Below are 25,278 nucleotides of genomic sequence, written 5' to 3'. Positions count from 1 at the left end.
GGCTGGACTCAAACTTATGATCCCCCTGTCTCCGCCTCCGGATAGATTAAAATTTTGTGTCACTTTGCTAGGTCTGCTTGGGGTGTTTCTAATTATGGGCTGCCACAAAACCTGTTGCCTGAGAGGACCCTCCTCCCTCGCACACCCGCTCTGCCTGAAGGGTAGTGTGTGATTATCTGGCCAAGGCCACAGCGTTCAGGAACACAGCCCACTTGCCCTTCAGTGAGTACAAGTTACCTAAAGTGGTCCTGATTTTATCATGGTTTCCTTCCTCTATGATGAAGGCTCTGAGGCACTCACCCAGGGGTCCCTTCACGATGACCCAGGTCCACACTAATCTGTCTTTCTGCTTTGCCCTTCCGGGTCAATCAGTGTCCGGAGCTCTACTCAGACTTATGTCTCACAGAGCTATGAAACCCAGGGTGTCTTCTGTGCCCTCCCTGAGTGTGTACAAGGACCTGTACAACTCCTGCCCACTGACATTACAATGTCCGCACACGCGTGTGTCTTTCCCCCCTAAACCAGGGAGACTGGCTGTTTCCCAAAGTTCATATCATTCCTACTCAGTGCTCCCTTATGGGTGTAGAAATCTTTCTAGTGGCCTCATTTATCTCTTTCTGGGACTGCGGTCTAGCGAGAGGGAAGACAAGCTGGGCAGAGACCTAAAGACACATCCTGAGGGTGGGCAGTGCCATCCCGTAGACGTACTTGAGTGGAATAAAGAGAAGAATGAAGACTGCACCTTACAGCAAGCGGCCAAGGCAGGCAAGTCCACCCCCTACCCCGCTCCGGGTGCGTTTGCATGTCTGTGTGTGTGTGTGTGTGTGTGTGTGTGTGTGTGTGTGTGTGTATGTGTTCTGGCTGATGTGTGTGCACTGCCCTGTTCTTCAATGCCCACCCACTCTGAGGACTGCAATCTCTGAAACTGTAAGTGAATCTCTCTTTCCTGGATTTGTTTCTCTCAGTGTTTTGCCACAACAATGAAAAGTCCAGTTGAAGGTCAGCCCACTGGGGGAGGAAAGCGTCACCCTTAGTCACGGCTCAGCAGCCTACTGTGCCAGCTTACCTGAGTCTTTCTACAAGCTCCATCTCGACACAGGGCTCCATTTTTTCCCCACTCAATGGATGAGTCTCTAGATTTGACATTTAGCCTTTACAGGAGGGAAGAGTCTCCCCACAGAACATTTAGGATCTAAATGTGATGGTTCCTACTGCTCTGTCTTTTAAAACAGGGTCTTAGCCCAGGTGTAATATTGATTCATGGCTTTAATTCAAGGCCAGCCTGGTCTACAAATCCCTTGGGATTGGGTCTAGAAGTTGAAGAGTACCCCATGGTTCCCAACATATATTTCTTTTTTTGTTTTTTTTGTTGTTGTTGTTGTTTTGTTTTGTTTTGTTTTGTTTTGTCAAGGACAGGGTCTCTCTGTGTAGCTCTGGTTGTCCTGGAACTCCCTGTGTAGATCACAGAGATTTTCCTGCCTCTGCCTCCGGAGTGCTGGGATTAAAGGCATGCACCGTCACCCCTAGCTCCAACATACAGAGTTAAAAATGTAAGTCTCTGAGCTCATTCTTTTTTTGTATTGTACTGCTTTGTCCAGCCTCCTCACATTCTCTGGTTTTCCAGTGTTCTATTGTATCGGACACACAGTCCCTAAGTTCCTCGTGGCTTCCAGAGAAGTCAGTCAGTGTGGACATTTTTCAGGTCTTACTGCCAGCTCAAGTCGTGGACCATTGGTACTCTAGACACAGTCTCTGAGACTAACCAGATTAGACACGATTCGCAGAAGTACCAGAGGGATTCAGAAAACTCAACCTTTTAATATTGTTCATGCACAAACACTTCCAGCACCTACATCCCTGTCTTGATCGCCAGAGCAACGAAACAAATCCCTGTGGAGATCGGTGTGTATTTTCCGGTTTTCCTTTCTTCGTGTTTCCATTAGCGTGTATCAACTCTACTTAACAGTGGTCTTCATTATGAAACTTTCATACAGGTATATAATGCCCTTAACAATTTTTTTTTTCCGGAGCTGGGGATTGAACCCAGGGCCTTGCGCTTGCTAGGCAAGCGCTCTACCACTGAGCCAAATCCCCAACCCCGCCCTTAACAATTTTAATAGGTTCATTTGCTTTGTTATGTGTTTTGCCTACATGTATGTACGTGTTTCACACACATGCCTGGTGCCCTCTCATGGATGAATAGGGTGTCAGATATTCTGGAACTGGAGTTACAGGGTGCTGTGAGCAGTGAGTGTGGGGGCTGGGAGTTGAACCCTTGCCCTCTCTGAGAAGAACAAGTGCTCTTAACTGCTGAGTGACCTCTCTATTCCCTATTTGGAGACAGGGTCTCTTGGAACCCAGGCTGTCGTCAAATTTCCTATGTAGCTGAGGATGACTGAACGTGGGGTCCTCCTGCCTCCGTCTGCTGAGTGCTGAGATTACAGGCTGCACAGCCATGCCTGGCTGTCGCTCACAGTTCTGAAGGCAGAGAAATTCAGGTTCTAGCTGAGCTAGAAGATCTAGAAGATGCACCTCTTGGTTTACAAATGACCACTTCCTACATATTGTCCTTATGGGAACAGCGGTTTTGTGCATCTTCTGTAATCCTGGTACTTCCTGGGCTAAGTAGGAGTTTGAGTTTTAGGGCTACATAGGGAGACCCTGTCTCAAAAAAAGCAAAGCTGGGCTAGAGAGATGGCTCAGCGGTTAAGAGCACTGACTGTTCTTCCAGAGGTCCTGAGTTCAATTCCCAGCAACCACATGGTGGCTCACAACCATCTGTAATGAGATCTGATGCCCTCTTCTGGTGTGTCTGAAGACAGCTATAATAAATAAATAAATAAATAAATAAATAAATAAATAAATAAATCTTTTAAAAAAGAGCAAAACAAAGCAAACAAACAAAAATACTGCATAAAAGATAGCTATAAACAAACAAATAAATACATTATTCCTAGTCATGGCTAACACAAGCAGGCTTTAGGTCTACTGCCTCTCAAAGGTCTACCTCTTGATACCATCATATTGGGTCACAGAAGTTATAGGATTTAAATCTTTTAAAAACATTTTAAATTATGTGAGTGGCCTCCATGTATGATTTGTGCCATTTGGTGCTGTGGCTGTGATGGTCAGAAGAGTGTCCTAGCCTTCAAAACCCCTAGAATTGGAGTGATAGATGGTTCGAAGCTACCATGTGGTACTGGGAACTCAATCCAGAGCAATCAGTGCTACTAACTGCTGAGCCACCTCTCTAATCTCCCACCGCGTTTGAGACGGGGCCTCACGTAGTTCAGGCTGGCCTTTAAGTCAATGTACAGCTGATGACCTTAAATATTTGATTCTCTTCTACCTCCTGAGTGCTGGGACTGCAGGCATATGTCACCATGCACGTGCGATGGTAGAGACTGAATCCAGGGTTCTGCTAGGAAGGTACCTTCCACCCGAGCTCCATCCCCAGTCGCCCTGGATGAATCACAGACCAGAAGAAAGCTATCACAACTAGAAACAGCCCTGGCGTCGGTAAACACACCGTGAGCAGGTGAACACTTATCTATTCAATGGACCACAACACAGCTGTGTGGAGGAACTGTCCGTACACACACAGTGACATGGATGAATGTCGCAAACAACATGAGGAGGGGACAAACCCAGACACAAAGCCGTGCATTATGTGGCGTTTGGCAACAAACCAAACAAGAGGTGGCGACAGACTTGTGTAATTTATCAGGGGAGGACACGGGCTTATGCTGAGGAGGAGGAGGCCTGAACTGTTATATGTCCCAGTCATGATTGTGGTAATCGTGTGGTGTGTGAATTGATGAAACCAGTTTAGCCGAACCTTTGGAGAACTTGGCTGTGGTCCCTCTGGAGAGACCACAAGCTGATTTCTCTTGGAGACGATCTGAAAAGAGGAATCAGGACCAGAGTCACTCTTTAAAGGGTGGGCAAGGACAAGGGGACACCAGGTCAGTGTGTGCTCTGTGGTGTGTGTTGATAAGGGCGCATTTCCCACCTGTAAGACAAAGAGGACCCCGCCGGTACTCCCCTGCAGCGTAACGGATCAACACAAAACAGAAACCCAAATTTCCTAAGCAAATGGAAGAGGTTTTGTTGTGCTGTATACGGAGCTCCAGGACTCTGGTTGTTGCAAAGCACTGTGGGCAGTGAGACATTTCTGTGCTCGTTGGCAGCTGCCTAATGAGACGAGGAGGCAAAGGGATTCGGGTGGTTGGCAGCTGGTGGTGGAGGGAGAAGGAAAAGTCTTCATGTACATTTCTGTTGGAGCTGATTGTGCTGCATCCACCACTTACCACAAAATTATATAAACTGCATGGCTTCTAGGCTGGTAGAGAAAGCTGCCCTCTGCTGAAAAGGACGGTGCCCTGCCCCTTCCTGACCTGCTTCTGGCTCCCTCCTGCCCAGTGCTTCTACAGGGGAGCATTTTTGAAACAGGAAAACTGTGTCATACCCAGTCACTGTTAAACTGCACCTTAGTCTGCTCCCGAAAAGTGGCTTCTGTCCTGAAGACTATCCACTTATTGCTTGCCTATTGGGGCGCTCTTCCCAGCCCCTCCCCCAAATGGGTCTGGTTGGGGGCGGGGCACCCCGAAGTCATCTGCCCCAGGGCCCTGCTACTCTGGGGTGGAGCCTCTTTGGAGCTGCCCAAGTAGAGCCTGAGCCACGTTTTCTAGGGCTGGGCTGGGAGCTCACAACGAGGCGCACTATGCAGAGAGAGACTTTGTGGTGAGTAGGGGATCCCGAGGGAACAGGGGAGGTGGGGCTTCTGTCAGAGGCTGCTCCAGGATTCAGTGGAAACATTCCTGTCAGCCCAGGCTGCGCAGCTGTATAGGAAGACCCGAGGCGGGGGCGATGGGTGGGAACTGCTTGCTAGCTAGGTGGGGCCTTTGGATACAGCTCCCACTATGCTTTGGGGCAAGACAAGCAGTTCTCAAGTCCGAGAGGATGTTCACGATATGTCACAACCACACAAGTTTGCTGTTAAGGTGCAGCCCTGCATACAAGTGGCCAAGGACCAGTGACTAGGGGAGAATTCTGCGAGCAACTGGTCACAGTCTCAAGGCCAGATAGATGCCACTGTTAGTCCAAGGCCAGAGCACAGAGGTCTATACCCTATGATGGCATCTTCCTTGAACCAGATGACAGATGAGTCTGTTCAAGGGTCTAAGACAGTCCTACAATGAGACCTGAGAGCAAAACCAGCAGCCACCTGCCGGGGCAGGCCTATCTCACTCAACACTTTAACGGAATGGCAAACTGGCTTGTATCTCCTGGAAAGAGCTTGGGGCCTGTGTGACAGACTCCTTCATCTACAGCCTTGCTCCGGACAGCACCAGCATGAATGAGCGCATGAACACCACTGAGATCTTCGATGGCATCCGCTTCCCAGGGTTCCTGCACACCCTAGAGTCCCTGAAGGCAGCGTGTTCTTTCCAGTTCCAGGACACGGACGTCCTCTTGGTAACCTTCCCTAAGTCAGGTGAGAGACAGGCTGGGACGATCCAACACCAGGGCTTCCTTCCACTCACAGCACCTCGGTTGGCCGCCTTCTTGGCACCGTAGAGTAGATGCCTGGGACCTCTCCCTGATACCTGTCAATTTGCTTTGAGCCGTACAGCTGCCTTTCTGGCTTGAGTCAGTACCGGCTCCATGAAAGCCTCACTAGCTTCCTTGGCCAGTTGTTTCTCTTTCTAGTAGCCTCAGAAGCTCAAGGTGCCCAGCAGCCCCCCTCCCTGTACCTTGGTCAGGTTCCTGGGAACTCTGTAATCTCTCTGCACTTGCTTGAACAGGTTTCTGAGCCCACGGAAAGAATGCCGGGGATGATGTAGGGTGAGCGCTGAGAGCCCGGCTTCATTCTGAGGCGTGTGGTCCTTTGGGGGACGAACTTTTCCTTGCCCTGAATCATGCAGGGGTGAATGGTGTGCAGCACCTCCATGAAGTATATTTATGTGGGACAGGAACTCCCTAATCCCGTAAGACTGCCTGGTCTACCGTCCTCCTGTATGTTCAGGGTACCAGCATAGTCTGCAGGACCCTGCGTGACATCCTCGTCATCCTGGCTCTGTAAGGATAGACACAGGGTTGAGGATCCTACCCGGGGGGTAGTTTTGTCCCCTGGGCACAGCCCAGCTAGGGCACAGTGCCCATTAAAAGCAGGATCTGCCTCATGGGGCTTGGCCACCAGGGCCACCTGGACTACCAGTAACTTAGGTAAGTCAACAATTCAGCAGATAGGGCCAAATGCCCCTTCTATACTCCACATTCCTGACGAGTCTTTCTCTTACACCAGACCCCATTCCCCTCCACCCTACATAATTATCCCATTCCCTAGCCACCACCCCCTCCCTCCTGCTTCCTGGATCAGATCCCTCTATTCACATCTTAACAGATCTGCCCAGGGGCCTGGTCTGTGGGCTGGGGCTTCCCACCAGAAGGAATGCAGTGGGTGGGCTGGGATCCATCAGGCTGTTCTTACAGCCTCTCAGTTCCTCCTAAAGGAGAGGGCAGCAGAGCTATGGGCACCCTGGGTCCTGGATCCAGGTCGTCAGTGTCCCTGTATGGGGGGAGAGGTGAGGACAGATCATCTCTCAATAACAGCACAAGGTCATCCAGACACACTGTAGCGGGCAAGATACAGTGCTGAATCTTATCGCTAGTCCTGAATCGGGCACAGGCAGAAGGGAGGGAAGGACCACGCCTGCTCTGGTTTGTATTTTCTTAGGTGGTTCTGTCTGACTTAAAAAAAAGAAAGGTGGGGGCTGGGGATTTAGCTCAGTGGTAGAGCGCTTACCTAGGAAGCGCAAGGCCCTGGGTTCAGTCCCCAGCTCCGAAAAAAAGAACCAAAAAAAAAAAAAAAAAAAAAAGAAAGGTGGTAACCTTCTTCCCCATTCTGAAAGTCAGAGAAGCTAAGGGAGGGCCCTGTGGCCTTCCATTCCCATCAAGGTCCCTAGGGTTTGCTATCCCTGAAGGTGACCCCAGGAAAGTGTGGTTGCTCTAGGGGAGCAGACACCCGAGCAACTCCCAGAATACCCTCCTCTCTAGTCAGGGCCACAGCTTCTCTTCAGATGTCTAAGGTAGAGAAATGGGTTGTGGCGCAGTCTGGTGGAGGATTCGCTCTGTGTAGGTGAGGACCTGGGTTACATTCTTAGCACAGAAGGCCAGATGGGCTTTCTGGAAAGACCATCACCAAGGCTGGAATGTTCTGGAACATTCAATTATGTGAGAAAAGTGTGGTGGCTTACTCCTTTAATCCTAGAATTTTGGAGGCGGAGGCAGAGAGATCTCCACAAGTTCAAGACCAGCCTGGTCTACAGAACTAATTCTGGTGCCATCAGAGCTACACAGAGGTGTCTCATCTCAAAAAACAAACTAACGGACCAGAAAGTGGTACTTATTAGATGCCATGGTTTCCCCTCAGGGAGCTCAAACAGCTGACATGCACAGGAAGCCACCCGGGTCTGGGTGACAGTCCCATGCCTGAGTGTTCTTCTTACTCCACCTGACCACCCTCCTCACACTTTGGCGGCTATCCCTCTTGGAAAGGCTTCTTCAGATCTGGGCCAGTTTGCTCTCTTTCCGGCTCACCTCTCTTTTCTGCCTCACCTCTCTCCTCTGCCTTGCCTGGTGGAATCAATCATACCAAGGAGGCTCTAAGCCACTCATACAGTGAGTGTCCATCTCAGACCAGGGCTCTCCAGTACTCTGCAGGAAGGGTGGCAGTAGGCTAAGGTTACACAACCGAGAAGGAAGTTGGCATGTAAGAATCAGGTGTTCTCAGGTCAGCTCTGCTCTCTGCTGCCACAATGGAGCCTTTCTTCCTCTCTGCCTTGCCCTCACATTCCACATCTGATGCCTTTCTGGCAGATGTAGGGCCGCCTTAGCCTCCCTTCTATCTCTGCCTTGAACAGCAGCCCCAGTGTGCTCTTAATCTAATCCTCACGGTATGTGAGTTCATGTGTTGGAGAGGATTTTGTAGTCCTGCTTAGACTAAGGACCTTTAGATGGAGATCATCGTGGACTATGGAGTCAGTCCAGTGTCATCACAGGGTCCCTGGAGAGTGGTGCATACGGCTCAGACAACAAAGGAGTTATGATGACAGGAGCTGGATGGGAGATGTGACAGCTTTTGCCCTTGAATGAGACAGTTTGGAAGGAATATGGTAGCCCCCGAGAAGCTGGAAAGGCAAGGGTGGCAAGGAATCAGTGTCCTCAGCAGTACCAACCCCACTTGCACTCTGGTGCCAGAACTACAGGAAGAGCTGCACTGTTGAAAGCCACTAATTTGGTAGTTATCTGTAATATTTATTTATTTATCTGTGTGTGTGTGCGTGTGTGTGTGTGTGTGTGTGTGTGTGTGTGTGTGTGTGACACGCGTGTGCATGCTCCGGCACACACTGTGGCACAGTGGATGTATGGACGTCAGATGACAACTTTCGAGAGTCAGTTTTTTTTTTTTTCTCTTTCTACCACATAGCTCTCAAGGGAGTTTATCAGGCTTGGTGGCAAGCCTCTCTTCGCATTGAACCATCTCACTGGTCTAGCTGCTGGTCACTTGTTACAGCAACTGTAGAGGAGGGGATAATGATGGTGGTATGTCTAAGAAGGTGCTTAACTGATGCTTTCATGTCCAGGGCCACACCCTGGTCATACTATACCTAGCACCGTACAGTGGCCAGCCACTCATGGTCTGGAGTAAATGGAGGCCTGAGTGGGCTACCGTGTAGACATCCAGTTGCTGAGGATCAGGTCTTGCTTTAGCAGAGCACAGGGGGATATGGGTATCTCTCTCCCCCTCTCAGAAACCTGCTTTTGTGTCTACTCTTATAGTAGCTGCTTATCCTCCCTGAGATCCAGAGGCTGACAGGATCTGCAGAGTGGAACACCACCCAGCCCTCAGGAACATTCAGACCTTCCTGCTCCAGTGGGCGAAGAGCCAGCCTCAGCTCTGCTCACCTTCATAAATGCAATGTATGATGACGACAGTATGCCCATAAGGCAGGAAGGTGGAAAGCCCCAGCGTTCCCTAGAAGCCACTCCTGCCAGTGTCTGTGCGCTCCCAAGACTTTCAATAGGGCCTTTTCCATCCACTTCTCTGATCTCCTCAACAGGGTCAGGTCTTACCCACCACAGTGCTTTACCCTTGTTTGTCATCTCAGTTGCCCATACTCGGTGTCTTAGTCATGGTTTCTATTCCTGCACAAACATCATAACCAAGAAGCAAGTTGGGGACTGTACTGGCTGGTCTTGTGTGTCAACTTGACACAAGCTGGAGTTATCACAGAGAAAGGAGCCTCCCTTGAGGAAATGCCTCCATGAGACCCAGCTGTAAGGCATTTTCTCAATTAGTGATTAAGGGGGGAGGACCCAGCCCATTGTGGGTGGAGCCGTCCCTGGGCTGGTGGTCTTGGGTTCTATAAGAGAGCAAGCCGAGCAAGCCAGGGGGAGCAAGCCAGTAAGAAACATCCCTCCATGGCCTCTGCATCAGCTCCTGCTTCCTGACCTGCTTGAGTTCCTGTCCTGACTTCCTTTGGTGATGAACAGCAATGTGGAAGTGTGAGCTGAATAAACCCTTTCCTCCCCAACTTGCTTCTCGGTCACGATGTTTGTGCAGGGATAGTAACCCTCACTGGGTTAGTCAGGGTTCTCTAGAGTCACAGAACTCATGGGTAGTCTCTGTAGAGTAAGGGAATTGGTTGATGACTTACAGTCTGCAGTCCAACTCCCCAACAACGATGAGCAGCAGCTGTGAATGGAAGTCCAAGGATCTAGCAATGGTTCCATCCCATGAGGCAGGCAGGCGAAGAAGACTCTTCCTTCTTCCAATGTCCTTATGTAAGTCTCCAGCAGATGATGTGTCCCAGATTAACGGTGGGTACCCCCATGCTTCTGGGACTTGCTTTGTCCCAGGTGACCTCAAACTCAGAGATCTCTTTGCTTTAAGATCTCCATACCAAGATCCAGGTCAGAAACTTGTATCTCCCAGCCTCAAGATCAGGATCAAAAGTGAGCCTTCCAATTCTGGATCACAGTTCATTCCAGGTATAGTCAAGCTGACAACCAGGAATAGCCACTACACTGACTAAGACAGGGAGGAAAGAGTTTATTCAGCTCACACTTCCACATTGCTGTTCATCACCAAAGAGAGTCAGGACTGGAACTCAAGCAGGTCAGGAAGCAGGAGCTAATGCAGAGGCCATGGAGGGATGTTACTTACTGGCTTGTTCCCCTGGCTTGCTCAGCCTGCTTTCCTATAGAAACTAGGACCACCAGCCCAGGGACGGCACCACCCACAATGGGCTGGGTCCTCCCCACTTAATCACTAATTGAGAAAATGCCTTACAGCTGGGTCTCATGGAGGCATTTCCTCAAGGGAGGCTCCTTTCTCTGTGACACACAAAACCAGCTGATACACTCAGTGTAAAAATATTAAAGGAAAAGTCTTAGCAATCACTAACTCCTGTCTTAAATTGTGTGAGGAAAACCTCACGCAGTCCGCTTCCTCCAATCTGGGACCTGATTTCTCCACTATCTCTCTGCTGCCACCATTGAGCTCTCATGAAACTTCCCAGTTATCAGATCCATGGCCACAGAATCCAGTACTCCTGTTCACATTACCCTCAAGCCTCAAAGCACATGACTGTCCAACCCAGACAGAGAAGCCAGAAAGTGCTTCCCTCCCTGAAAAGGCACACATTCTCAACTTAATAAGGAAAAGACAGAATCGTCTCAGGTTGCCAAGGTCTGAAGGGGAAAAAAAAAAACCATGTGAAAATATGAAGTTGAGAGAAGAAACCCAAGCTAGTTTTTTCGTTACCCTGAGTGAGGTTGGTTGCTAGACAACACTGAAAAGTTAGTAGTAAAACTTTAGGTCCTGGTTTTGGCCTTGAGTGTCCTGTGGGGGAAAGTAACAGGGTGTTCTGTGTCCCCTCAAACTTTCCCTGCCCTAGTTCCACTGTCCCAGAACAAAGGAAGAGAGTGGCCCTTGTGGTCATGGGAAATAAGCTGTGATTGCTAGCCTAGGACTGGATGAGACGGAAAGAGAAAAAAGGCACTAGATTCTAGATGGAAGAAATGACCAACGGCAGCACGCTGTCATTAATCTTGGTACAGGCTGTACGTATTTATTATGGGATTTTTAAATTTGTTTTGAGACAGAGTTCTCCATGACTGACCTGGAACTCACTGTATAGAACAGGGTGGCCTAGAACTCAAAGAGATCCACCTGCCCATGATAGGATTAAGGGCTTATGCCACATTGCCCTATCCTAAGTGTTTGTATAGTGCAGTTTACATAAGAAAAAGTAAGGCTGGGAGAATGTGTTTCCTTAACCTCTGTTACAGAGCACTGTGACAGTGGCAGTACGCCATTGTTAAGCCGCCTTGAGACACCACTCCTGAGAGGTTACTTTGTAATGAAAATGTGTCTTGTTGGGGACAGGGAAACTGTTTCTTTTCTTTATTTTTGGAAAGAGGGTCTCACTTTGGAGCCCTGGCTGGCCTAGAACTTGCTTTGTAGACCAGACAAGCCTTGAACTCATGAAAATCTTCCTGCCTCTGCCTCCTTAAGGGATTCAAAGTGTGCTTCACTACCCCTGGCACTAGGGAACTTTCTTTTTTTTTAATATTTATTTATTATATATAAGTACACTGTAGTTGTCTTCAGACACACTAGAAGAGGGCACCAGTTCCCATTACAGATGGTTGTGAGTCAACATGTGGTTGCTGGGATTTGAACTCAGGACCTCTGGAAGAGCAGCCAGTGCTCTTAATCGCTGAGCCATCTCTCCAGCCCCCACTAGGGAACTTTCTAATTCACCACACTGACCGGCTAGGCTAGCACTTGGTGAGTGTGAGTCAACTTTCCCTCACTCTGGGAAATATCTACAGTAGTCAAGGGAAGGAGAGTTTACAGTTCTAGAGATCCCAACCCATGACTCAGGGCTACCCTGGCTTTGGTCCTGTGGCAGGCACATCATGATAGAGAGAATGGCAGAGCAAATTCACTGTGGCTTAGAAGGGGAAAGGGACTAGGGTCCAGTGAGAGATCGCATAATACTATGCACAAAGCCCTTGGATCCATCCAAGTACAAAGAATAAAAGAAGGGTAACACATTAGGGCTACGGAGGTTGGAAGAATGGTTCCCAGCATGGGCAAGACCCAGGGTTTGAAGCCGGGAACACAAACAAATGCAGGCATGACAGTCTGCAATCCCAGCACTCAGAGACCCTCAGGTGACAGAGGCAGGAGAATCAGAAGTTTAACATGAGACCCAGCTCAAAAGAAGGAAGAGAAGAGACTGGGGTGCTACTATCTCAGAAAACACTCCCCCATGATCCAAAGACCTCCCGCCAGTCCTTGTCTCTTTGGTCTTTCCTCTTCCCTCTAACACGTAGGCCCTTCAGAGACATTCTGGATTCAAGCTAGAGCCCTGGCTAGCAAGTATTGTCAGACCTAGCTTCGCTTGCCTCTGAGCTTGAGGGAGGTCACTAACGTTTTGCGTTGTACTTAGGACAGTCACTGTGTGGATGCTATAAAGGAATCTGCCACCAAGTGTGGGGGTGCACCTGGATCTTTGTGAGTTCGAGGCCAGCCTGGGCTGTGAGTTCCAGAACAGCTGCCACATGGCGAGACCCCATCTCCATAAAACAAAACAACGGAAATTTAAGAAGAATTTGCCACTCGTTTGCGGTTTTCATACTTGGTTTATTCCTGTGAGGTGTGAAGTAAGAGCTGTGTTTGGCTAAATGGCTACTCTGTTGACCCCAAGGGGTTGTCCTGCACCACAGCTCTAAGCTGCCCCTTCCTGACCACACTTGTGGGAGCCGCGTGTTGTTCCCCACTTGTGTTCTGAGTCCTGACCACTGTGTGCTTCTTTTCAGTCTAATTTCAACACCAACTTGCCTAAGTCTGTACACACCCAAGGGTATTTTTGTTGGAATTGAGTTCGATTTACAGATTAACATAGGAGAACTGGCCTGTTTATTTCGTTAGGACATCCTGTCTAAGGACAGAGGATTCTCCATCTGCCCAGGCCACCCCCACATCTTCACTGAGGCGGGCACACTCTTCCCACATAGCCTGTACCCGTTCCTTCCTGTCGGTCTCTCACTGGTGTAGTATAAGGCTTTTCTCCTCCGCTGTTATACCTCAAAGTTGCTCTGGGGCCCGTGAGGAAAACTAATATTCTCTTTGTTTGTTTGTTTTTTTAGTTCTAAAAAGTTGTGTTTATGATTTTTCAATGTATATGGGCACTTTGCATGTTTGTCTTTATGATAAATGCCTGGTGCCGTAAGAGGCCAGAAGAGGTTGTCATACCCCCTGGACCTGGAGTTAGAGACAGTTGTGAGCTGCCGCGTGGGGAATTGAACCCACATCCTCTGGAAGAGCAACCAGTGCTCTTTAACCACTGGGCCACGTCTCCAGTTCCAAGACGTCTGATTTTCTTCCAAAGCATACTTTTCTCTTCCACCTTACCTTCCTCTTCTTCCCCTGCTCTACAAGGACTAAAACCTAGGGCTTCATGATGTGAGACCAGTGATCTTCCGCCAAGCCTATCCCCCAAACAAAACAAGCTTTTTAATGATGTGCTGGGACTGTAAGATAGAAATCGTGACTAAAAACTCTGGGGTTCTATTCTAACAAATACTGAGAGAAAACAGTGGGGGTGCAGGGAGGGGGTTTCAGGTGTTCTGTGGCGGGGATGCAGGCAGTTCTGTGGTGAGGGCATAGGGAGAAAATAGGAAGTGGCTAGGATTTAGCACAGTGGTAGAGTTCTGTCTTAATTTATATACATCCCTGAGTTCTACCTGTAGGACCCCAAGAAAGGAGGAAGGAAGGAAGGGAGAAAACATAAGTGGGGGCATTGTAGAGTAAGCCCAAACTCTTTAGAACCTCCAAATTGAAGTTATCTAGCTGTGGCTGAAATGTCAGGAAACTTCTGAGTTCTCACATATAGAATGTTAGCAGAAATACAGGTGATAAAAGCCATACCAAAGGGGCTGGAGAGATGGCTCAGAGGTTAAGAGCACTGTCTGCTCTTCCAGAGGTCCTGAGTTCAATTCCCAGCAACCACATGGTGGCTCACAACCTCTGTATTGAGATCTGATGTCCTCTTCTGGACTGCAGGCATACACGCAGGCAGAAAGCTGTATGATGTATACATAATAAATAAATATTTAAAAAAAAAAAAGCCATACGAAAGGCCAGATGTGACCACTCAATCCTTGAATCCTAGCACTCAGGATGGAACTCTCATGGTTTCAATGTCAGCCTGATCTACACAGTGAGAAGAACCAGGACAAACGGACAAACATTGATTAAGGTCTCAGACAGACGCAAGGAACCCGGGGAAAGAGCGGGAGAGCACTCAGACGGACCAGGTTTGGGTTCTGTGGTCTGCACACTCAGAGCAGTGAGAGAGGACCAGGCTTGCTTCAGAATCCTCGCAAAGATTAAGGATGCACACAGTAAACCTGTTACTCGGGGTGGGGGGAGGGGAGAGGCGCTGGGGATGTCTCAGGCAGAAGTAGCCACACCCCAACACCTGCCCCACCCCTACTGCTACCCCTTGCCCTGCAGGTACCACCTGGATGCAGCAGGTTCTGAGTCTTATCTTCTGTGAGGGCCACTTGTGGCCCATTCACCACCTCCCCAACTGGGCCCGCATGCCCTGGATGGAGCAAGCCTCCTTTAGCAGCCTCCTTTCCAAGCTTAACACCTCCTGGCCTCGTCTACTCACCTCCCACCTGAACGCCAAAGGGCTGTCCCCGGCTCTGATGAAGTCCAAGGCCAAGGTAGGAAACGGGCACCTTCACTCTCCTAAGCACTTCACGAGAGCCAAGATGGAGTCAGGCTTTGGGGGAGTCCAAAGGGTCCTGGGGTGAAGGACATGGAACATGTGTAGGTGGGTAAAAATCACGTGGGCTGGATCTACACAGCAGTGAGTTTTGCCCCGGGCAGCGGCGTGGCCAGGCCAGGAGGAGGAGGGCAGGTTAGTTCATTGTCTGAGTGTAGTGAATGTTAGTGGTTGGCGCTGGGGAAGAGAGATCCCTTCCTAACTTGGTGGGAAGGCACTGGAGAAACTCGAGTAGGTCTTGGAGACACAGGTCTACACCAATCTTCCCAACAGTAGAATTTAGAATTGGTGGAACCCTGATAGGCAAGACGCATTTACCCTGTGGGGGTGATAGTGACCATAATCTACCTAGAACCTGAGGGAATGAGTAACAGTCCCTCCCCCCAATAAAAACGTCAACTGTAATAATAAAGAAACCAAAATGTGCCTCCAGGGGCCACCCATTCACTACCGTACAGGACTCCACCTACCACCACCACTCAGTGATCAGGTGTAGCCACCTCAGCACTGCTGTGGTGGGGGCTGTAGGCCAGCACTGCACACAACTCTTCCCAACCCCCACTTCTAGACTGGAGCTGGGGTCCCGGGCTCAAGTACTTTAAGTAAAAGCAGCAGGAGCGTGGGGCTGTGGGGAGGGGCACTCGTCCTGAAGTTGGGAGCGCTGAGATTCAGGACTCTGTCCACCAGGTGGTGTACATGGGCCGGAACCCCAAGGATGTTCTGGTTTCCTACTACCATTTTCACCAAATTGCCGGCTTCCTGCCCAATCCCAGCTCCTTTGAGGACTTTGCAGATGAGTTTCTCGAGGGCACAGGTGGGTCTCAGGGACTGAGGTGGCTCTCAGAGCCCCCTCGTCACCCAGCTGGTGGGCAGCCTTGCTTCCTTGTTCCAGTCGCCTCTGAGGTCTCCCTGCTCCTCCCGGGTCCCAGCCACATGGAGGCCGTAGACCTTCTCTGTTTCCTCCTCGTTCAGGTTTCTTTGGCTCCTGGTTTGACCATGTGAAGGGGTGGCTGGGCCTCCAGAAGGACCTAACTTTGCTTTTCGTCACCTACGAGGAGCTGCATCAGGTGGGCACCCCTTCCACATACCCAACCTCCTCAGGGTAGCATCCCCGGCTCTTCCAGAATATTCTGTGAAGCTCGTTTTCCTAAGAGAGGACTACCAATGAGATTGGTGCTTTCAGAACTCCCAGTTGCTCCCGACTCGGACACGCTCTCCTACCTGCAGTTTGCCAAAAGTAACAGCCCTTGTGAGACTTGTTGGTAGGAGATCCGAGCAATTTTTATTTTATTTCATGTGTATCAGTGTTTGTCTTCATTGATGTCTGGACCATGTGGTGCCCAAGGAGGCCAGAAGAGGGCATTGGATCCCCTGTTACTGGAGTGGTGAATAGTCGTAGCCACCGTGTGGGTGCTGGGAATCAAACCCAGGTCCTCTGCAAGAACAATGGGTGTTCTGACTTCAGAGTCCTCTCTCCAAGCCTGTGTGTATGTGTGTGTGTGTGTGTGTGTGTGTGTGTGTGTGTGTGTGTGTGTACTCGCCCATGCGTGTGTGTCTTCCAGTGTCAGTGGGGGCCAGAAGAAGACGTTGAATCCCCTGAAGCTGGAGTTACAGGAAGCTATGAGCTGCACGATGTGGGTGCTGGGATTTGAACCTGCATCCTCTAGAAGAACAACAAGTGCAACTACTCAGCCATCTCTCCAGCCCCAAGGATTTTTAATGTACATTTGCAATTTTAATATTGTGAGGCTGGGGAGTAGCTAAGTCGGTAACCTGCGGGAGAGGCAGAGACAAGCAGATCCCTGTAGCTTACCTGGCCGGCCAGACTAATCTGTTTGGCGAGTCGAAGGCTTGTGATAGACCTTTTGTCAACAAACCAAGGTGGGCTTCTCTCAGGAATGGCCCCTGAGATTTTCCTCTGGCCCCTACATGCACACACACACACACACACACACACACACACACACACACACACTGAGAAGCAAGAATTTAGGAACCGATGAGTTGCCTCAGTGGATAAAGACATTTATTGGTCTGGTTTGATCCCTGGAACCCATATGGTGGAAATGTAGAACCCCTCTTTTCTTCTCCCCCTGTACCTTAAGGTATAAACTGGGCTACTGATGCTATTTTTGTATTTATCATCAGAGTAATCTTTGATTCACGTTTGACTGCGTTTGAAAATCTAGACGAGCTCCTCTGAGCAGCTTTGGTGCAGTGAATACAGGCTCTTTATCTGCTTCTCCTCTCAGCCCCTGCACTTTCTAATGGAACAGACAGGCCTTGCGATTACTCAGCCCACCCTGGCACAGCCAGCAAATTGCATGCATGATGCTGGAGAACCTCGAGTTCTCTGCGCTGTTCCAATATTATGTGTAAGCAGCAAGATTTTTAACTCGGAATAACAAGACGAAATCTACTTCTTCACAGTGTGTTTTAAATCCCCTCCGCAAGCCTGACCTTTCCTCTGCCTGCAGCACCGCTCCAGCTGTTGGTGCCATGTGTGCTTAGGGATTCTCGGGAATCCGAGGTCTGTTGGGCCTTAGAAACTGCACACATTTGCCCCCAGCAGACATCATCGGTTTGACTTCAAGACATTAAAACAAGGGAGACAAAGACACAGATTCACATCGGCAGAGGTTTGGCCTTCCCAGCAAAATGAGGCTTGACATAAAAATCAAAGCTCAATTTTGAAAGCATTTTTAAAATGAAATTCTTTGGAAGGGTTGGGGATTTAGCTCAGTGGTAGAGCGCTAGCCTAGCAAGCACAAGGCCCTGGGTTCGGTCCCCAGCTCCGAAAAAAAGAAAAAGGGAAAAAATGAAATTCTTTGGAGACATGACACCTCTGAGTGTCAAATACAACATGACCTGAACTCAGAGATATATTGATGCTCGAGGTTTTGTTTTTCAAGATTTCTGTATCCTGCTTCCAGTCCTTGGTAGTGTTGGCCTGATACTACTCAGCCCCAGGTTACAGACAGCTATGAGTGACTGTGGAGGTGCCAGGAGTGGAACCTGGTCCTCCGGCAAGAATAAGTGCTCTTAACTGCTGAACCATCTCTCCAGCACCCACCCATGCATTCTTCATGATGATGAAATATTCTGTGGTATAGACACAGCTAAAAGAAATCCCCTTTGTGGTTGTTTCCTATAACAAATACTCAATTGAGTATGTTCATTCACACTTCAAGTTACTTGTACTATTTTTTAATATATGCTGGGGCCTGGGGGGACGGCAGGATGGCATTGAGGCACTGTCTCTCTACGTAGCTCTGGCTGTCCTAGAACTCACTCTGTAGACCACTCTGGGCTCACCGAGATCTGCCTGAGTCTTCTCTGGACCAAGTGCTGGGATTGCCTGCTTATTTTTATCTTTAATGTGTATATTTGTGTTTATATTGATTTTTATACATTGGGACCCCTGGAGCTACAGTTACTGAGTGCTGGAAACTGACCTTGGAGTGGTCCCAAGAGCATAAGCACTCTAAATCGTTACATTGTTTCTCTCGTCCCTACTTGTTTAATGTCTTAAATATGTATCCATTCCTCTGAATCCAGGAACCTCGCTCAACCATTCGGAAGTTAAGTGAATTCCTGGGGCGCACCCTGGGGCCAAAGGAAGAGGAGATCATACTGGAACACAGCAGCTTCTCCTTCATGAGTCAGAGTAACATGGTCAACTACAGCCTTTTATCCAAGGAGATCATAGACCAGAGTCAGGGCAAGTTCCTCCGGAAAGGTAGGCCTTCCTGGCCCAACCTGGGATCAGTCTACCCTTATCTTTTGTTTGTATGTTTTGGTTTTGGTTTTGAGAAAGGTCTCTACGCAGTCCTAGCTGTCTTGGAGCTGGCTATGTAGACCAGGCTGGCCTCAAACTCATGGAGATCTTTATGCTTCTGCCTTCCGAGTGCTGAGATTAAAGGCGTTCGCCACTACTCCTGGCAGCATCTGATTATAGCCCCTAGCCTACCCAGTCCACTTGCTTCCTGGTCATCCCCATTCCTCCCCAGCATCGGTGTGATACTGAGGACACCCCCAACCCTGTGTCATGACTTCTGGTACCCCCTTCAGGGGCCCCCTTTTGACCTCAGGCTACAGCTCTGTCTCAGACCACTCCTCCCAGAGCCACCCAAATTTCTGAAAACCTCTCAGAAAGTGCCCCAAACCCCATCTCTGCCAGCTCTTCCAAAAGAAACTGACCTTCGCCCTCATTACAGGCAACGTGTTCTAGCACTGCCTGAGCCCAGCCCCGCCCTCCCAGTTCTGAAGAAAGGGTAGTAAGTTAAGGCACGCTCCTGGGTATCTATGGGAGGTTCTCGTGCCTCCTACAGGATGTATTTCAGAATGCGGTGAGGGAGAGGCAGCTGTCAGTCTCTCAGGAGTTAGCTGTGGTGTATCCTTGTCTTCTCTCCCCTGACTGACTCACACCATCTGCCCTTACTCTAGGTGTTGTGGGGAACTGGAGGGAATACTTTACTCCTGAGCTGAATGAAAAGTTCAACGCTGTCTACCAGTCCAAGATGGGTGACTCTGGTCTTTCCCTCCCCTGGACCATGGACTGACCCTTCTGACCCATCTAGCCTAGTCACATGGGTCACTATGCTCCTGGTCTAGCCTGTCCTCTTACTGTGCTCTGTCCCTGGTCTAGCAATAAAAGCCCAGATCCACGTTGTACAGACTCTGTCACAGCTTCCCTTTACCCTGGGACTTGAGGGAGAAAGGGGACATTTACCCCCGGGACCCTCTTTTTTCTCTATAGGTCTTGGCCCTTTACTAGGCTGCAGTTCCAAACTTTAAGAACCTCCAGATGAGGCTTTCCTAGACCTTATATCCCAGGATCATTCTTCCACAGGGCAAGGACAAAGATGTAGAAAAGTGGGAGGAACCATGGAGTCCCCTAGGAGACCATATCTAGATCAGAGAAGTCAAAACAAGCATTAGGAGCCAACACCAACCAACCCAAGTAATGGGAAAGGTCTCTGCCCACTCACTGGGGCTTCCAGAATATGTGGGCTGCCTACCAAGATGGCTGCCATCCTAGCCACAGGTGCACAGCAGCGAGCTTCTGCTCTGAAAGGAGGTTTGGCAGCAATGGGCATAAGGAGGCCCAAGTGGATCCAGAAAGTCCCTCCTCGCCCTCCCCATCCCTGTGTGCTGTCCATCTGCCTGAGTTCCGTGGAATACTCTAATGGCAATATGACAAACATCCAGCTCTGGTTGAAAGCCAAGGAGTGACTTGATCCAAGAAGCTGGCTCCAGAATCTGTTGATTCAGAGCTCTGTCCTGTTTTTATTTATAGCATCTGTCTGCTCACGCACTGTGACAAGAACAACCCTCCCTAGACCCTTGGACCTTGGCTCAGCTATTGGAGAGGGCCCCTGGTTTGGTTTTTTTGTTGTTGTTTTGCAGGACTGGGGCTGCCTGCACTGGGGAGGAAGGCTGCCTTGCAGCACCTGGACCCTGAAGCCAGGAATTCACACATGCTTAGCAAGGATTCTGCAAACTTCTGGGTGCAGTGACACATGCCTTTAATCCCAGCATCAGGAAGCAGAGGCAGGTGAATCTCTGTGAGTTTGAATCCAGCCTAGTCTAGAGTTCTAGGAAGCCAGAATTATGTAGAGAGACCCTGTCTGAGAGAGAGAGAGAGAGAGAGAGAGAGAGAGAGAGAGAGAGAGAGAGAACGGAGAACGAACTACATGAGAGCTCCAAGGATACTCTTTAGCTCCAAGGAGGGTCTGTCTAACTCTCCTGACTGCAGGGTTGCTCTTAGCAACCCAAGTCCTCATACTGAAAGGGCAATTGAATGGCCACAGCCGAAGGTGCTGTCCTCAGACCTCAGACGTCATTACAGATGCTGTTTACAATGGTTGGAAACACAGCAGCAGCACCCTTGACTTTGCATCTTCTGTGTGTCCCAGAGTGGGGGTTCCTATGACAACAAGTGACTTTTCCAAAGACCCCCATGAGCTGGGAATGCTAACTCAGTGGCTGAGACGCTTGCCTAGTGTTCACAGAGCCCTGACTATGACCTCAAGCACTCATAAAACCTAACACGATGGCTCCTATGTGTAATCAATCCTGGGAGGTACGGATAGGAGGACGAGAAGTCACAGGTCACCATGAGCCACGTAGTAAGAGGTCTGTATATCACTCTGACTCAAAATAAACAGCCTGCTGCGGCGGGGTACACCTGTAATCCTAGTAACACTTGGGAGACAGAGGCAGGTGGATTTCTGAGAGTTCAAGGTCAACTTAGAGAGTCAAGGTCTCCCACTGCTACTTGGCGAGACCTTACCTCAAAACAACAAGAAAAACCCAGGAGGCCCCATTGGCCTAGAAGCACTGAGCCACAGCAGCAGAGAAAGAAATGTAAGTCAATCTCAGTAATTGCCACATGCCCAGAAGGGCTGAGAAGAAGGCACAAAGGGTGGCCAGTGTTCTGGATGGGTCCTGCCTCCTGACGAACTGTGTTCACCTGGGGTCACAGGTCAGCCTCCTAAAACTGAGTTTAGGGATGTCCAGAGCAGCCCTATGTTAGAGAAGGATGCCCAGAGGCAATGGAAGGGGAACCTCCTACCGTGGGGTGAGAGATGTGGATGCTGGACGCTACAAGTCAATGAGAAGAGGTCCATAAATACCGTGATTTGAAAGCCCAGGTGGGGAAATGGTAGCACCAGGATGCTCCCAGGAGGTGCTCCCAGGAGGTGCTCCAGACCACAAAGAGACACAGATACTTGTCTCGGGCCGCAATAGCTAATGATCCAGGATGGACCCATGGCTTTTTTGGATGGGTCCAACAAGGACTTAGGATGGTACTAAGCCAGCAAGAACAGGCTTTCTTGGTAATGTAGACTGGAATTGGGAATGGGATGGAGTCTTTTTTTTTTTCTTTTCTTTTTTTTGGAGCTGGGGACCAAACCCAGGGCCTTGCACTTGCTAGGCAAGCACTCTACCACTGAGCTAAATCCCCAACCCCAAATGTATACTGTCACTGTCTTCAGACACACCAGAAGAGGACATTAGATCTCATTACAGATGGTTGTGAGCCACCATGTGGTTGCTGGGATTTGAACTCAGGACCTCTGAAAGAGCAGTTGGTGCTCTTAACCACTGAGCCATCTCTCCAGCCCATGGGATGGAGTCTTAAAGGATGCATCTACCCTCTGCCAGACTCTCCTTCTGGGCCAAGAACCTGGACTATTCAGTCTTGGGAAAAAAGAAACTGTGTGAACCAGAAAGATCTATCTCTCTCTCTCTCTCTCTCTCTCTCTCTCTCTCTCTCTCTCTGTGTGTGTGTGTGTGTGTGTGTGTGTGTGCACGTGTGCATGTGTGTGTGTATGTGTCTCTCTGTCTATTTTTCTGTCTCTGTCTTCCTCTGTCTCTGTGCCTCTCGGTCTTTCTCTGTCTCTCTGCCTCTGTCTCTATTTATCTCTGTCTCTGCCTTTCATGTCTCTGTTTCCTTGTCTCTCTGTCTCTGCATTTCCATCTCTGTGTCTCTCTGCCCCTCTCTCTCTCTCTCTCTCTCTCTCTCTCTCTCTCTCTCTCTCTCTCTCTCTCTCTTTCTCTGATACTCTGACACAATGACTCATGATGACTGACATCTTCTTGGTATCTATCAGCCTGAAATCTCACCCAGGATCACCTGAAGTTCAGGCCTCAGGCCTGGTCAGGGTCAGGGTTGTGCCACTGAGAGAACACTGGGAAGAGGCTGCTCTGGAGGTCTCTTAGGATTTGGCCCCAGGTCTCTCACCTTGGCTGCTAAAGTAGATGCCCCCCAAGATAGAGCCCAGAGCAAGGGAGGATCCCCTGCTGCCTCACAGGGACTGCCTTTAGCCCAGGGCTGTTTCTCAGGGATATTCTGTTCAATGTAGTGACTCTAAGAGGACTCAGTCCATTAACCCTTGGCCATCAGTTCCACCCACAAAATATAGCCAGTCAGCTTAAAAGGATGTGTAACTCCTAGCACCCCAAAGAGATGGCTTCTTACCCTACGTCCTCTGGCTGAGATTCTTAATAGTTGTAAAATGGAGCCTTCTAGGGTTGAGGGCAAACTCCATGCACCCAACTAATGCCTGAGTTTTCATGTGTGTGTGTGTGTGGTAAGGGGCATAGCTCTCCCTTGCACTGGCTTATTGCAAACTGGGCACAATGACATATCTGCTCAAGAGAGATCCAGGCTTCACCTAGACCCTGCAAATAACATAGCTCTCTAAACCTGGATGCTGTTGTTGGGTTAAAACCCCACAGAGTAGACCAATCCCCAGGGTGGCTGGGAGAGTCTTTGAGAGAGGCTTCAATAGTTAAAGCAAAAGAGGAGTGCAGCCCTTCCCAAATGCACACGTGCACACTCAGACGTGGTAAAACAACACACGCATGTATTTGCGTGTGCACAGATGCGTGACTAAACACACATGCATGCATAAACCAAGGCTCTAGGCTCTATAGCCTGCGAGTCAAGCATGGAAGGCCCAGCTCAAGACTCTACTGCGTATTCTTGGCTAAATGGCTTCATTTCCCTGAGTTCAGCTCCCGCTCCGTGCAATGCACACACTTACAATAGGCCATCACGTGGGGCTGTTGTGAGAGCTCAACACTGCGGGCAATGTTTAAGCAAATGCTTAGGGAGTTCTGGGAAGGGAGGGACACTCCACCGTGTATAGGCACTAGAACTGGTGAGGGGAGGAGGGGAGAAGAGAGGAGAGAGGAGAGGGAGCAGGGAGGACACACCCCTAGAGCCAGCCGATTGCCCACCAGTAAGGAGCATCCACATGCAGAAGGACAGGCCAGGGGCAGGTGGCGAAGGGAACAGCTTCACTCACAGCTCTCGTGTGATTGGCCGAACTGCGTGGGGCTTGTCTGACAGCTTTTCAGCCCCCACACCAATTACAGGCACTTAGTCACAGGTTCCTGCCCCCACTTCCTCTCAGCAGCAGGAGAAAGAACAGCCTTGGTGGGGCTAGTCCTTCCCACTCCCTCCATCCCTGCCTAGCTAGCTTGGATCGGGAACAGGATGGGCACTAATCCAGCAAGGCAGCGAGAGCTTGGCCCCTGAGGCCCGGTGGGCTCTATAGGAGGGACAGGGAGATGGGAACACATTTAGAACAAAAAGGATGGACCTTCGGAAGCTGGCTGTCCCCTTAGACTAAGAAACTGGTACCCCAGATCAGACTGAACGCCACCCATCCAGCCTCCTGCAAAGGCTTTGTATGTCAGAGTGCACGGCGGGTCAGGCTGAAGGGCAGGGCTCGGAGCATAAGAAATATGGATTCTCTCAATCCATCCAATAAGGCAGCTGTGTCTCTGCCTGGTCTCTCCTCTCCTAACAGTGACATCAGCCAGGGCTGAGTCTTAGCTAGATGAGAGAGGGCCACCACAAGGGGTACTCTGAGGTCACTTATCCATTTAGCTATGTGTTTACGGCAGGATGGAAGTCGGCTGGGGCTGGAAGCTTATTCTCATGACAGTGACCATGGGCCACTCTTATCCTGGTGGCCCCTGGAGGCTGATATTTCAACTGAGCATGTCAGTATGTGGTATTCGTAGGGTTTTTGGGGTTTTTTGTTTTTGATTTTCAGGACAGAGTTTCTCTGTGTAGCCCTGGCTGTCCTGGAACTCAATCCCTGGACCAGGTTGGCCTTGAACTCAGAGATCTGCCTACCTCTACCTCCTGAGTACTAGAATCAATGGTGTGTACCACCATCCCCCAACATTTTTTTTGTTTTGTTTTTTTAACCAGGGTCTCATTATGGAGCCTGAAGCTAGCCTAGAATTTACTATGTAATTCTATATTGGCTGGCCTTGAACTTACAGAAATCTGACCCCTTCACTTTCTGAATTCTGGGACCACTTAGCACTCGGTATTTTAATGACCCAGCTGTAGAAGTGACATTGGACCCCAAGTCCACCCAGGTTCAAAACGAGAGAATGTAAGCCTGCCTCTCAATGGTACATTCAAAGCCCTGTTAAGCAGGCGTGCTAGTCTGTGGCAGACAAGGAACAAGGATCAAACCCCCCTCAGACAGAGAGGCCCCGTCTCAGGCCAAAAGCTGTTAAAAGCCCACAGGTGTTAAAAGCTAGAGCTGGTTAGGCTGGCTAGCCAGCGCCTCCAACCTACAAGCCCCAGCAGGGTAGGCTGTGGGGCTCTTGGCCTCTCTAGGACCCCCCAGAGTTCAGCCAACTTGGAAATTCTTTACCCAAGGCCCTGGGGTCACTCCCATGCTCTATGCTCAAGAGCGAGGCTCCCCAAGTTAAGTTGGAAGATTCCCCGAATATCAGGGAACCCATTCCATCCGCACTGTTGGGCTTGATTCGCACAAGTCCCGCTGGACTCCAAGATTATATGGCACACGCTGTAAGGCAGCAAAGGGGGCGGGAACAGGAACTTGGACAATCAAAGCTGTACTAG

At 49.7% G+C, this 25,278-nt stretch overlaps 1 protein-coding gene across 1 annotated transcript; it reads left to right on the top strand.

Moving 5' to 3' along the window:
- The first annotated feature begins 4,698 nt into the window (after positions 1–4,698).
- Positions 4,699–19,547, top strand: Sult5a1 (sulfotransferase family 5A, member 1). Its single transcript, NM_001201369.2, has 7 exons — positions 4,699–4,743; positions 5,334–5,497; positions 14,597–14,811; positions 15,561–15,687; positions 15,846–15,940; positions 18,432–18,612; positions 19,320–19,547. Exons 1-7 carry the CDS (start codon positions 4,724–4,726, stop codon positions 19,433–19,435), a joined length of 918 nt encoding a protein of 305 aa, NP_001188298.1. The 5' UTR covers positions 4,699–4,723; the 3' UTR covers positions 19,436–19,547.
- The last annotated feature ends 5,731 nt before the right edge of the window (positions 19,548–25,278 follow it).

Source organism: Rattus norvegicus, chromosome 19 (genome assembly GCF_021556685.1).
Source record: "Rattus norvegicus strain SHRSP/BbbUtx chromosome 19, alternate assembly SHRSP_T2T, whole genome shotgun sequence".
NCBI lineage: Eukaryota > Metazoa > Chordata > Mammalia > Rodentia > Muridae > Rattus > Rattus norvegicus.
Note: the sequence above shows the minus strand (reverse complement) of the source record. Positions and strands in the feature narration are given on the sequence as shown.

What these genes read in the sequence shown, in the direction of transcription:
- Sult5a1 (NM_001201369.2), top strand. Translation starts at nt 4,724, where the DNA reads ATGCAGAGAGAGACTTTGTG. An exon ending in GGTAACCTTCCCTAAGTCAG is followed by an intron (nt 5,498 to 14,596) that starts GTGAGAGACAGG and finishes CTTGCCCTGCAG; the next exon opens with GTACCACCTGGATGCAGCAG. An exon ending in TGATGAAGTCCAAGGCCAAG is followed by an intron (nt 14,812 to 15,560) that starts GTAGGAAACGGG and finishes TCTGTCCACCAG; the next exon opens with GTGGTGTACATGGGCCGGAA.